Here is a 15,799-nt window from a genome sequence, read left to right as displayed (position 1 = left end):
GAACCAAATTAGGTAATAAATAATAATATATAGGTACCTAGGTATTATGTTTGGATTTTGTTAAGAGTGCCTTAAATAATTTATTTATTTCCACAGGACAGAATAGTCATAATAAATAGGTAGGTATGAGGAAAACGTACCTACGAAGGTAATAAATAATAATAAGTATACCTAACAGCTGAAAACAATTTTAATAATTTGTCTCGTAATCTTATCTCAAGTGTGATTATCCAAAGAAAGTAAATGTCAGTTAGTTTTCCATTATAACAGCTTTTGATAACAGGTGATAAGAACATCGACACAATTACTCTCTATACAAACAAGAGTCATGTTTTATGATAATAACTTTTTATTGCGGAAAGAAAACGCAAATTTATTTATTCACTCTTAAGTCCTACGCGTAGGTACGTCTACGTAATAAGAATAAAGCATGTGTCTACACTTTATATTTCTTATTTACCTATGAAAAAAATGTTCTAAGTAGGTATGTATCCGTAGGTAAATCTATGAATAGAGTGATCATATTTCATCGAATTTTGGATCAAGCACATACCTTTAAAATCATGCAAATTCCAATCAATTAGGAGCTTCAATGCAACAGATAATTTTAATTCACCTACCTACATGAATATAATTAAACGTTGGTCATCATAAAACCAGTAAGTAAAATGCTTTCATCATTATCTACATTCCAAAGGGGTATTCCCCTTCCTGTAATAATTTCGAAAAAACCGGCGTAATGCACCGAGAATCTCGATTACTGCATAGAGCATTCCACGTTACCTATAAAACAGACCACAACAATTTATCTTGGATGTGTCTCAGTTTGATAATATTTAAGATTGTTCTTATCTAAATGGTCAAGAAGATATTTCAAAACATGGGCCAATTTATCGAAGTACCTATTTTCAGTCGTGATATTTACGACATCTCGTGAAACTTGAGTGGATTGTATTTTGATAACGTTTATCTACTTGAAGGGCTATATCAAAACCCACGTATTGTCACATGCATGGCAAAACAAACAATTTCTATCACGACAATATTAACTATTTAAATCTATACTTTGGTAAATAATAATGAAAATATCAACATGAAACAAGTATGAATAATTAGTTAATATTGACACTAATTGTCTTTGAGCAATTAAAAACCGATAGGCCAAGGGCTTGTGTAAATTAAAAGTATGATTTATAACAATGACTCGTGTGACGTGTCACAATACAATACTAAGATAGATAAGCTTTGCTTCAAGATCTTGATTGACACAACGTTTCCCGAGATCAAATATTAGGAAGCAGTTTGAAAAGAATAATTATAATGGTGTGTGTGTGAACTCGTCATCAGTAATCATCCTAACTTATAATCAGAACTGGTTGTCTTGAAACGCCTCTCAATCAAATAAATCAGAGTTATTTCCTTTTTATCTTATTACGCCGCTACATCTATTCCACATTCGAAACTAATCGAACGCGATTTCAATCTTTCAAATTTCGAACACTCAAACCATTCGTTCACAAATGACAACCATAGAGCACAAAATCGCGCGGCTCACGTCATTACCGCGCAGTATCGGTCGGATTTAACCGGTTCGCAAGAGTCGGTTCGCGATTCGAAAAAACGCCCGTGGCCGTTGAATTTCGAGGTCGTAACCCAATTGGGGACCACTCTTTGTACACTTTCTCCAGAGCGTGACGCGCCCAGACTTCATTTCACCAGTACACAGGTGCGATAAGGCAAGTCGGAAGCAGATTTCGCGTGCATACTATTTCGTCCACACCTTAAATATTTCGTATAATTTATGGTAAGACGTGGTATGAATCTTTAACGAGAAATTGGTCGTGAAACCACCGTGCGAAGTTCTCAAAAACTTAATCAACATGTTACATTTTTGATTTTATTAAATCTTTCATTTTCTTTGGAAGGCAGTCAAAGTTCGAAAAGAGCCTTATGATTTTAATCGAAAGTGTCCTAAAAAAATGACGTGCAGGTATCACTTTTAATTGGCGTAACACCAGGCAGAGGGTATAAAATAACAATAGCTAAAGCCAACTTCATTCAAATCAAGATAGCAATAACTGTTAACATTCCAGAAATCTTTCTCAAATACATAATATAGTATTTCAGATTCAAAAGCAACCGGTACAGGTACATTTTGTTACAAGTTACAAACCATTGTTGCCTTTGCTAAATTTACGCTAAAGAAACAAAATAAAAGGCCACTGCCTCGACTATTGCGAAACTATGAATGACATAGACATATCCTCTTCCCCCTTGGACGCAAAAGCAAACGGACGTGTCACGTATTCTTCATTTATTTTAATTTAAATTCAATTTAAATCAGTATAAAATCAGTGCAAATAATAGGAACGCATAAATTCAAGGAGGTTCGCGTAAAATCACGCATAAGCTTGCCGAGCTACCCCACCAAGCTTCACGTGAGTCACCTGCATAATATTATGTCCATCCTTCTCAAGCTTGACGATTAACCAATCAACATCCGAACCAGCCACTAACTCTGTGCTCCTAGTACTATAACAAAAGGCAAGAGAACACGTCATTGCCCTCTCCTAAAGTATTCTTCAGCGAACTCATTTGTTATTGCCTGCTAATTAGCCAATTGCTTAAAGGACACGCCCCCTGTTTAATTGCAATTAGCGAATCATAATTAACGTGCTAAGACAGTGCTAAGCCACGCCTCCTAACAGCACGAATGGTGCGCTTGCGCATCCTAATGTGTGCCTGATTGGATAGATGATTATTACCTCGTTGGATTATAGCACAAGAGCCTGCTAATAGTGTAAGAGCCAGTTTACATTTCGCTACAGAAAGTGCTTTTTTCACTAATACGATATAGCGTTTATAAGCGTTTTGGGATATATTGATACATCCATATATCTATTTGCATATCTGTTTTAATAATCATGGACGTCTCAGGAGATAAGTCATTTTCGGACTCAGAAATTCCCGCTGGTAATACACCACCAAATTTTGTCGCTAAGCGCAATAAGAGAAAACGGGTAACGGAAGAAATCGACTTATCAGATTTAAGAGAAGAGATGAAGCTTATGATAGAATCTGTCTTCAAAGCGCAAAAGCAAGGATTTGAAAATAACACCACAGCGCTAACAGAAATAAAACAGACAAACATTAATATTGAAAATGCCCTTGCTTTTTTGACCGCCCAAAACGAGGAGATGAAAAATAAGATCGAAAAGTTAGAAGATAAAATAAAAGAAGACCATAAATACATAATTAGTTTGGAAGACAAAATTGAAAATCTACAACAAGAAAATAGAAAGCCCAATTTCGAATTAAAAAATGTTCCGTCAAAACCAAACGAAACCAAACTTGATTTAGTAGACATGGTTATGTGCCTCTCCAAAACGATTGGGTGTGATTTAAATAAATCTGATATAAAAGATATATACAGAGTACGCGGCAAGAAACAGGATGCAAAGAATATGCCTATTGTGGTTGAAACTTCTTCAACGATCTTAAAAAACGACATTCTTAAGATGTGCAAGGAATACAATTTTAAAACTAAAAACAAGTTATGTGCAAGGCACTTAGGATTTCGTACTTTTGAAGATACACCCATATACATTTCAAACCAACTAACAGCTAAGGGAGCTCGCCTATATTTCCTAGCTCGAGACTTAGTTAAACAAAAACTGTACAAATATTGCTGGACTGCATATGGAAAAGTGTACATTCGTAAAAATGACACATCTTCAATCATCTTGATAAAGTCTGAGGCACAAATACAAGATTTAGTGAAGGATAAATGACTATCAATAAGCAACCACTCCCAAAGAATCGTTCCAGCATTTTATAGTTCTAAAATTAACTCCACAGTTCTCCTGATCTACCTACATAATATGTATCCACTACTTAAAATTTTAAGTATAGTATTAAGTTATTCTTTTTTTATAAAATCATTGAAAAAATTTTTGTACTCAATCACACACTCACACATCTCTCACAATTACCCACAAAGTATTATAATATATGAATCACAACCAAACAGTACGACCTCTCGAGTCATAATACCATTCCAAATAAAACACTTTAAATTCATTAATTACCGTCAAACTATTTACAATATATCTGCTTTAAAACACATATCTCTTAAACCTAAGGTGCTTAGTTGCTATATAAAAGCTATCACGAATTATCTAAAACAAAAACTGTATAATTCAACTGGTTATGGATAATTATTTACAAACAATAAATGACATCGACAATACTAATATAACACTTTCGGTCAAATGCGATATGCATGAATTAGAAAATCATTTTCAAATTAATAAAAAGGACGTGACAATAATTTCACAAAATATTCGAAGTATTTATTCTAATTTCGACGATTTACAAGTTAACCTATCTAATCTCAATTTTAATGCTGATATTTTGGTATTGACTGAATGCCGCTTAAATATTCACAAGAACATTCCACAACTAAATCAGTACACCTGTTTCGAATCCACTAATCACCTTAATCAAAATGACGGAGTCGTGGTCTATGTTAAAGACAATCTTAAGCCTATCATCCAGGAAATTAAATTAATTCATGCATCATGTATCCAAATCAACATTTTAAATACTACTATATTAGGTATATATCGATCACCCTCCAAAACAAATGCATCTGATTTCATAAACTCATTAGACTCTTACTTAGACACGATTACATATGAGAATATAATTATAACTGGAGACATAAATATAAATTTAATATCCAAGCAAAATGAAATCTCTTATGATACTAATAATAGAGAAAAATATTTGAATATGCTTGCAATGCACGGTATAGTACCTGGTCATAATCTCCCGACAAGAGAAAATAGTTGCTTGGATCACTTTATGATTAAGTTTAATAACAAGAAGTACACTGCTAACATTGCTATTTTTACAACTACTATAACCGACCACTGTTGTACATTTCTAGCACTACATTCCTTAAAATCAAATAATTATAATAATAAGTCTAATCGAGCAACTTTCGAGTTTACTGATTACGATACGGCATATACAAAATTATTAGAAAAAAATCTATCTGTACTTTTGTTAAGCGAAAATCCGGACATTATTATAGAAAAACTAACTACGCAGATAAGGCATTCACTGACTGAGAGTAAAATAATTAAACATGTACCAAGATCAAAGCGCTGCATCAAACCCTGGATAACACCTGGAATTCTGCGATGTATTAAGAACAGAAATAAATTGCAAGCTAAATCAAAATCGGCTCCTTTTGATGAAATTTTAAAAATTTCGTATATTAGATATCGCAATTTCTGTAACAAGTTAATTAAAAAACTAAAACGTAAATATGACATAAAACAGCTGTCTCTGAACAAAAATAATCCTAAAGCACTTTGGAAGACAATAAAAAATATAACTTACATTAAAAATAAAAAATCTACTAACGATCACTTACTTAAAATTAAACCAACCGCAAATGAAGCAGTCGAATACATCAATGACTATTTTGCGACCATAGGGAAAAATCTAGCAAACAATATAATTAATAATGTGCCACAGATTATGCTGCATAACAAAAGCCCCGTTCAAAATCGTCACTCGTCTTCCTTTGTACTATTAGATACAAACCCAACGGAAGTTGAGAGTATCATCTCGAGATTAAAGTCGGAGAGTGCGCCTGGATGGGACAATATTCCAACAAAATTTCTAAAAATTTCCAAAAATATAATTTCACCTATAATTAGTCATCTTGCAAACCTTTGTTTTAAAACTGGCTCATTTCCCGACATGCTTAAAAGATCTTTAGTAACACCTATTTATAAGGGTGGTGCGAGAGACGATGTCAACAATTATAGGCCCATTTCTGTTTTATCTGCAATCTCAAAAGTAATTGAAAAATTAATAAACACTCGTCTAATAAATTATCTCACTAAATTCAAACTTTTATCACCTAGACAATTTGGTTTCAGGAAAGGGGTCTCAACAGAAAATGCCATTGATTCACTTACAACATTAGTCTCAAAACAACTTGATCATGGTAAAAAGTGTTTATCTGTCTTTTTAGACCTTAAAAAGGCATTTGATACCGTCTCTTTACCCACCCTTATAAACAAACTTGAAAATATAGGTATCAGAGGGACTCCACTTAAACTTTTTAAGAGCTACCTACTAGGCCGTAGCCAAAGTGTTAAAATTGAAAATCTAACAAGTAATTATTCAGACATAACATTTGGAGTTCCACAAGGAAGCGTATTGGGTCCAACGCTGTTTTTAATTTATATTGATAGTTTATTAAATCTAAATATTGAAGGAGGTCAAGTCTTCTCATATGCTGACGACACTGCCATAGTTTTTACAGGTTCATGTTGGGAGACAGTTTTTGATTCTGCTGAAAAAGGACTTTTGGTAGTAGCCAAATGGTTAAAAACAAATCTCTTGACATTGAATGTTAAAAAGACCAATTACGTATGTTTTTCATTAAATAAGAGATCTCAACCAAAAAGTAGCCTAACTTTAAAAATACACCAGGATTGTACAGCAAACTCAATGAGCTGCAAATGCGATACCCTTGAGCGATTACGTTCCGTTAAGTATCTGGGAGTCGTTATCGACGACAGGCTTTCGTGGCATGATCAAATTGATTTTGTTAACGGAAGGCTCCGCAAACTAATATGGGTTTTTAAATTACTGCGTGATGTGGCTACAGTAAAACTATTAAATCAAGTATATTTTGCTCTGGCTCAATCTATACTCACCTATTGTATTTCAATATGGGGCGGTGCCAATAAATCTAAAATAATATCTCTTGAGAGGGGCCAGCGATGCTTATTGAAGGTCATGTTCCATAAACCAACTAGATTTCCTACAGAAGATTTATATAAACATTGCGGTCTCTTGTCTGTTAGAAAATTGTATATTTTAAACTCTGTCTTAAAAACTCACAAAAACTTGCTATTTAATCCTTCGCTAGATTTTGATAGAAGAAATGATATTATTAAAATTCCGCATACTAAAACATCCTTTGCTAAATCACAATTCGCTGCACAATCTTCAAACTTATACAATAAAATAAATAAAAAATTAAATGTAGGTAAATTGCTCAATAAAAAATGTAAAAAAGTATTAACGGAATGGTTGAAACCTTTAAGCTACTCAGATACCGAAGCTTTGCTCCAATATAAAAAATAAACGTGCTGTCACACACACACACACACACACACACACGCACACACACACACACACACACATACATACACACACAGAGATTTTATTAAATTCTTTCTTTTCTTTTATGTTTTTGCATTGTATTCATTCATATTGTTTTATTTCTGTTTCTGTAATAGTGTTAAGGAAGAGCGGAACCTCCTGACACAAGCATTTTATTTGCTTACTAGGAGTGTTCCAATCACAAATTTGTTTAAAGACCTGATGTAAAGGAAAGAAATAAATAATTTTTGAATTTTGAATTTTGAATAGAATTACAATCGTACCCTATTATTGCAATTCAAAATGAGAGAGATGCACCTTCTTCAATCTACATATTTGTGTCTTTGTATGGACTATGGATAAGCTTCAAAATATTTTACCGTTCTAATGCTTTATTTTTTTACTAAGCGTCTGAAATTAAAATCGCTTATGCGTAACTAAAAAGCCCATTCATATATCCACTGAAGCTAGGTAGATTACTTATACAAAAACTTACCTTAAAATAATGAATTTTTCAATCAAGTACCCACTTATAATTTTTAAAGTGAAACTGTTATTACATCGTCTCTAAACTTTTTGGTCTGTGTAGCGCATGTCGCGTGTATCGCGGCTGCCGAGTAGGTATACCTACTCGGCAGCCGACCGACACGCGACATGCGCTACACAAAGCAGTGTTCGGAACCGTTCGAACAGTTTCACTTTTACCGTGGTTTCATAAAACCACACAACATTTTTTTTTTTTAATCTAATAACAACAATGAGCTTCACTAAATTTTCATTCAGTAGTTCATTCGTTCACTAAAGTTTCTCTTCGAATCTTACGTACATATTATAAAATTCGATATTTTTATCAAACTTTTAATTAACCGACTTTCCATTTTAGTTAAATGTGTACTTAATAATTTTATATTATCACGTTTCGCCAAAATAAACAGATACTGATAAAATTAACTTTCACGGCGAGATATAATCATAAAGCAATTTAACAGTTTAATTTGCATTTAAAACTGCAAGAAGGTCTGTAATTCGTTTTCAATTAATATTTTTAAATTATTTAATGCCCGATTAACAATTTGTATTCTAAAAGACTGTTAATAATTGTATAATTATCAGCTTTGGTTTATGTATTTAACGAGATGACACCCTAATCATTTAGTAGCTTGAAATATTTACAACCTTTTCTCCTATTCTCAGACCTATCGAATTACATACAAAAAAAACATAGATATTGGACATGCTATTTTGGAGTTACTATTAAATTTTATACATGACTTTTACCTTTTCATAAAGTGCACATTCCATTCGCAAAACAATCGAAAAACAATCAATTAATAATACGATATTTTATGGTATTTAGGGCCGATTTTTCAATGCTTGGATAAAACTTATCCGTCCAATAAAGTATTACACGATAATATTAAAATGTCACGTAAACTGTCAAATACGGGCAATTAGAATACGTTTTTAAAATGGTAGTTTTATACATTATTCGACGAATAATTTTTATCCAAGCATTGCAAAATCGGCCCTAAAGGTATTAATAACTTCTTATCAACTTATTGTCACGTACTTTCCATCAAAAGAAAGTTAGACAAGACAATGTATTGTGTTTAGGTTAATCGTGGATTAAAATGTTGATAGGTCTCAACTAAAGCTTTCTTAGAAATTGGAATAAGCATAGTGAATTCGAATACTTATACGTTTTCTACAATCCCTGAACATGTAACCACAGCTTAATGTTACATGTTCAGGGATTGTAGAAACAAGGTATTTTAATCTATACTTAATATTATAAAGCTGAAGAGTTTGTTTGTTTGAACGCGCTAATCTCGGGAACTATTGGTCCGATTTTGAAAAATGATTTCGATGTTAGATAGCCTATTTATCGAGGAAGGTTATAGGCTATATATCATCACGCTAAGACCAACAGGAGAGGAGCAATGCGGGTAAAACCGCGGGGCACAGCTAGTAGTATCTAATTGTATGGTTTTACAATATCGTGAACACCATATGCACTTAGGATGCCACTCAAAAACATTCAAAACCTTTTTAAATGTCTTCTGACTGATGAACCTATCTCAGACTCAAACTTTTTTACTCATAAGTTTAACTAAGTGTCCACTTGTCCTTGTCCACAAAGACGAAGAGATATTTCAGTATTCACATAAACTGAGCAAGAGCTCACACTTGTAAAAAACTAAAAAACATGTGTATCTAACACTGAAATGCATGCATTCAACCATGCACCTATTCGTGAGAAAACTTACCAATACTTGACTGATCTTTTGATAACCACGAAACTTTTACACAGATGTTCATCTCAAGTAGCTTATTGAAATAGCAAATTGAGAGCAAGAAAAAGGTTTGAAATAGTTAAGAAGATGTAACACTAGTCTAAAAAAATTATTTCTAAATTTGTTTATATTATGTAGAAAATAGCCATCAGTTCATTTACTACACTTGATTTTTTTTATCTACCTACACTTTAATTTTATGGTTCTGAACATATAACGTGAAAACTTGCACCTCCTAATGCTTTCGATATACATTTATGTGTACTATAACGGTGAAATATTAACTAATTAAAAAGTTACAAAATATTACAAATTTATGAAACTTAACATGTCGTCATTTTGATCATCTCAATTTTTTATACCCCTAAATAATCCGTTAGATTCGTAAGCAGCGGTTTTAAAAATACTTTATTACAAGCATTTTAATAATAAATACATATTTATATTGACTAAGCGGTGACGAAACTTTGAGATCACCGTGCAGAGTAAATACAACAAAAAATACATGAAAAGAATTCGAAACAATAATAAATTACGTCAACTATTTATTTATGTACGGATTATCTTCGGAATTTTAGATACTGCCAATTCATGTATTAAACGGTATTGCATTAATCTAAACATGACGTAATTAAATGATTTAAATAATAAGTACATATTGAATTAAGTCATACAATTAATATCCGAACTTTACATCAAAGATTGGATTTCCAAATTTAACCACCTTCAAAACCACAATAATAATATTATCAACAGTTGGCCTCGCGGGTTTACCCGCAATGTTCCGCTCATATGGATCTTGCATTATGATATTAAATAGCCCATAGCCTTCCTAGATAAATAGACTATAATGAATATAACAGTGAAATAATTTTTCAAATCGGATCCTGGGTTTCTGATAGTAGCGCGTTCAAGCAAACAAATAAACTCTTCAGCTTTATAATATCAGTAAAGAATAAGTATTCTTGAGAAGAAGAAGCAAGTGCTTCACTTATATGTAGATTGTAGATAATAATAATGTAAATTTTTGTCAAAACCGTATTCACTAAGCCTCCATTCAACCGAACTAGACCACAGACTATACCATAAACAAAAGACTTATCTGAAATCTTTCCGGAAACTGCAAAACGTGTGATATTTCTCGGCCATTTATCTCAGCTGATAAGGAATATTTCGACGGTTAATGTTTTGTAATGTACCTTTGGCACAGCTTCTCACACCCATTATTTCGCGGGTCACTTGATAAAGCGAAAGATTTGGCATGTTGTTTAACTACATAGTTCAAAATATAACAAACTAGCGGTACCTACATGTTTACGTTTTTTTTCATAAGAACCATCCTCGTACTTCAAGGAATAGATTCCGCAGCGCACGCGATGACAGAATTTTTATTAAGGAATTTTTTACACCTTGGGTTACATCATTGCATTTTTGGTAAGGATCTAAGAAGGTCCAGTAGTTTATGCGTGAAAACCATACATACATACATAATTACAAACCTTTCCTCTTTATAATATTAGTATAGACTATAGACTAGCTTTCCGCCTGCGCCTTCGCCCGCGTTTTCAAAGAAAAACCCGCATACTTTGCTATCTCGTGGGATTTCTGGGATAAAACCTATCTTATATGTTAATCCAAGTTACTATCTATATGTGTACTAAATTTAATTGTAACTAGATGATTCTTTTTCTACATTGTGGAAGCTCTAGTCGAGTAATATTTTTTTCTGAGTTTGCATCATAGAAATGTAAGTCTGCAGCTACAATACTGAAAGATATTGTGCGAAATAAGTTTACAGTTCAGATAATAGTTTGAAAATGCACATTTTTCTCTGAAACCAAATGGGTCGGTTCAAATAATTATAAACAGTCTCGTCACGGATATCCCATTCACAAGGTTCTATTCGTAAACACCTTACAATATTTGTTGAAAGAAATCGTGTTTACGTGTCTCTAAACTGCTTGTTTCAAGCAATAAGTACAAGCTCTTATTAATTCCTGTCGTTACAAAGCATTTATGTACAAAACGCCTATTTTCTAGAAAATATATCGTCACAATTTATTCTTGGACATTGAGAACAAAGACGAAGTGGAACTGCAACCTTTTATCATTTTGTTGTCCACAAATCGTAATTTAAAATACATTACTGCGTCCGTAGTAAGCTCTGATACACAATTACAAAATAAAACATCGATGTATGTAATAACTTATAGATAGTAACTGCAGTGTGTGATCTCTATGAACTTTTGCTTACCACAAGATTTCAACAAGACTGAGTCACATAGGACATTACTATATTAGGGTATCTGATTCATTGTGCATTAAAGTTATTCTCAGTGAAATAACATACTAATTGTGCTATGTCATGTTAAAGGTAAAACCTCTAGAGTCTAGACAATTCAGAACAGAAAATTTAGACATGTTATGTGAGAACTGATGATTTATTATTATTTTTGATCTTCACAATACTTTTCCAAAAATTGGATTGTTGGTTGATGGTGACCAGGCTGAACCAGGCGTACTAATAAATATTTAGAATAACGAAAGTTAAAGCTAAAAAAACGTCATCAATTCTTCATACGCATACATAGAAACATAATATTTTACACAAACCTCCAAAATTATCGATTGCAGCTCTCCATAAACATTTTCATAACTAATCAGGCTTAAGCTACCCAAAATCAAATAAAAAAGCGACCATAAACCACATCAACAAGGTGCATTATCCACCACTCCTATCTAGCCTAGTGTTTACATTATTTTAGGTAGCATTACAGCTGATAAGATAGCGTAGGTACTTTCCTCATGTAATAACGTGTTTGCAAAAATACATTGTCCATGTACCAAGGCTGCAGAAATGAACAAAGAAATGAATCACCATTGAAGCGAGGGTTGAAACTGGGTTTACCCGGTTGCATGTCAATTGTTAACTTGTTGTATTCTCTTTTTTAAATATATTTTCGGGAGCTTTGAAATTAATACGTCCACGCATAAGCTTCATAATACCTTAGAGCAAGATGACATTTAGATATTTTGTATTATATGTGGGTAACCTTTTGAATGTAAGAATTAGTGTTTCAGCTTAATTCCTTAAATTATAAAGAACGACAAAAAATTAATTTGGGTATTTAAATAAAATAAATAAAAGCAAAAGCAATACCACATTTAGTTACTCTGTTTTCGAAGAATATAAAACAACAGACATTTGAACAAAGGTCGTTAATTCCTTACAGCTGTTATCTTCTATTGTTTTAGTTATTACTTCAAGAATACGTAAAACCCAAGATACGCATTTCAGTTATTTATTCAGTTGGTAATACATATTATTAATGGGATACAAATTACATATTTTGTGCACATAGTTTTGTCACAAATACTTAAAGACTAAAGTTAAATATTTTATTGTGTAATGTCATAAAACTTTGTCCTTTAACAAAAGTTTGCATTAGGTATCTTTAGTTTATTCTAATAGTCATGCTACCTTATCATTAAATAGCATAACAATTTAGCAACAAGTCAATTAAAATATTTAATTAAGGAAAACAGTGTTTGTAAGCACTGTGGAGTAGTTTTTCTAGTTTTACACGTAAACATGGGGTAAAGTTTAAGCTTCTTAGGTCTTTGACCCCAATTAATTTAACTTAGTATCAAAAATCTTTATCATGCAAACAATACAGAACAAAGAAATACAATATTGCAATAACATTGGTGTTATATTTACATGATGGTGAATGTAAACGGAATACATAAACCAAGGATATTCTTACCATAATATAGACTAACATTTAGACAAAATACTTAAATACCAAAGCTACAAGTTCGTGACTGACGTAATACTGTTATCAGGTCTATGGTACAGGAAATGTGTTATCGCATTCGGCTACTGTTTTATAGTCGATTTACATTAACATTAACTTAACCATTACGTGTTTATATCAACACCAACACCCCAGTATACGAGTATAAAAGAAAATAAGCTCATTTTAAGGAGAACCTATCCATGTGACATTCAGAATATAGGTCTCTGTTGTAATTTGACATAAACATTTTTTCAGCTCTGTTATTTAGATTTTAGGAGATGAAAGGCAATAGTTGCGGCGAAATATACTCCTCATGTTATACTTTCGGAGTTTCCAAAACTGAGCATTTCATTAGCACTTAATTGCGATACTATCTTCATGTGCATTCACAATGACTCCATCAAGTTATCATAATTTTAACTGTCATATTTGATTCATAAAACCTTCGTAATAGCCTTAACCAAAAGGCAGTGTCGATATGTTGCGCAAGCGTCGTGATCATTTGAGCCCTGAATGTGTCGTGTGCCCCAATTTTTGATTCATTGCTTGGTGCGTAGGGTATCTAATATTGCATATACATACTAATCTATACTATTATTATAAAGCTGAAGAGTTTGTTTGTTTGAACGCGTTATTCTCGGGAACTACTGGTCCGATTTGAAAAATTATTTCTGTGTTAGATAGGCCATTTATCGAGGAAGGTTATATAGGCTATATATCATCAAGTTAGGACCAACAAGAGCGGAGCAATGCGGGTGAAACCGCGGGGTAAAGCTAGTACTTAGAGATTAGTCTCTCAACAAATATAGGTGGAAATTTCACAAATCGTATCAAGGTTTTGTTTACACTATTCTGTTGTTTTTAACTTTAATTTTATTGGCTTCACCTGTATGATACAAGTTGTATTTATGTTTGTATGTAACTGACTGGGCTCGATATTGACGTAGGTACAGGTTTAATTCAAACTTTGTACACCTATCAAGGATCTGTGACAATACAATAATTTCATTAAAATGTGCTTTTTAAAATACATAATATATATCTTAATATATATAAATCTCGTGTCACAATGTTTGTCCTCAATGGACTCCTAAACCACTTAACCGATTATAATAAAATTCGCACACCATGTGCAGTGTGCTAATTTATAAGCTTGACAGTTGTAGTTCAAGAGGTGGTAATAGTTTTGTAACACTTAAAATATTATTATAGACTTTCGGAACAAAGAAATTACATTGCAACATATAAATGTATTTAAAAGGTTATATAGAGTTTACAATTTCGCACTTCCTTCATATTATGATAACAATAATGTTGGCTTTGATTTAGCAAGGTGACAGGTTGATAACAATGTTACCTTTTAAGTTAAAATGTACGTAAAGAATAAAGATTATATGGGTGTGATAACATGCAATATTTACGCTAGTGTAAAAGTAGTTTAAGGTTACTGATTTTTAACCGACTTGATAAAAGAGAAGTTATCAATTCATATTTCAAAGTAAGTCAAATAGTTAATTTCTTACAAAGTATTTTACGTATTTCCTTGTTTTGATGTAAACTTTAATTATAAATATTCAGTTTATTTTAATAAGACTTTGAAATAAATAAATTTATTAAATGAAATCGTGTTTTTGCTATTACAAATTGTTATGTTTCTTAACGGAAAAGTTAGATTTGAGGTGCAGAAAAATACCTCAAAAATAAAGTCAGTCAGTCATTCTTTCTTAACAAAATTTATTTTTTTTAATAAAAAGGCTAGACCTATTATTATATGTGAGCGATATTTCCAATACATAACTTAACCTTGTCTTCGTTTGGAATTTCTGAGTCAGCAAACTGATATGGGTGTTAAATAATAGATTTAAATATTGCACTATGAAGGACACGTGGTGTTTGCTGGTGTAATTACTGTTACTAATCGCTTGATAAGCATGGAAGGATAGTAATCTATATTTTATGTGTTACTTGTGTTTGCAATAAGTTTGTTTTAAATTGAGTATTGTGAGTGTAAAAATAAGGGCTTAAATTGAGTACTTACATAAAAAGTAAATTTCGCGCATATCATGTTATGTTTATGTTTTTAGGGTTCCGAACCTCAAAAGGAAAAAAAAGGAACCCTTATAAGACCACTATCTTGTCCGTCTATCTGTCTGTTTGTCAAGACGTTGGTCTGCTATAGCCTTTTTTCTCTGAAACGCTTCTATAGTTAAACGTGAAGTGAATACCCATCACATAAAATAAAAACAATTTTGTTTAAATAATCCATTATTTTAACAACTTCACAGCTGACTGTGAAAGAGGTCACAAAAATTAGAAATTTGCATGACACAGAAAAGTAATTTTGCTCCGAAACATCAATTCGAACCATGGATATTAAATAACACGGTACAATTGCTTGTAACTGGCTTCAAATTGTTTTAGTCCGGAATCAAACAGGAAACTCGAAGTAGGCGTAGTTCATTTTGGACGAGTTATCTAATGAAATGTGACGTAATATAGAAGAATGTTTTA

General features: G+C 32.4%; 2 protein-coding genes across 2 annotated transcripts in view; both read left to right on the top strand.

Annotated features, from left to right (window-relative positions):
- Window positions 1–15,799, top strand: part of LOC149909394 (uncharacterized) — a 54,863-nt gene that overhangs the window by 889 nt on the left and 38,175 nt on the right. The window lies entirely within an intron of this gene.
- Window positions 2,925–4,223, top strand: LOC149909396 (uncharacterized). The gene has a single exon (XM_090120161.1). The coding sequence runs from the start codon at window positions 2,925–2,927 to the stop codon at window positions 3,789–3,791; it is 867 nt and encodes a 288-aa protein (XP_089976287.1). The 3' UTR covers window positions 3,792–4,223.

This window comes from Colias eurytheme, chromosome 3 (assembly GCF_061535395.1).
Source record: "Colias eurytheme isolate Ceu_HAF_F1 chromosome 3, ilColEury1 Martin Lab GWU primary, whole genome shotgun sequence".
In the NCBI taxonomy this organism is placed as follows: Eukaryota; Metazoa; Arthropoda; class Insecta; order Lepidoptera; family Pieridae; genus Colias; species Colias eurytheme.
This window is presented reverse-complemented; position numbering and strand designations above follow the sequence as displayed.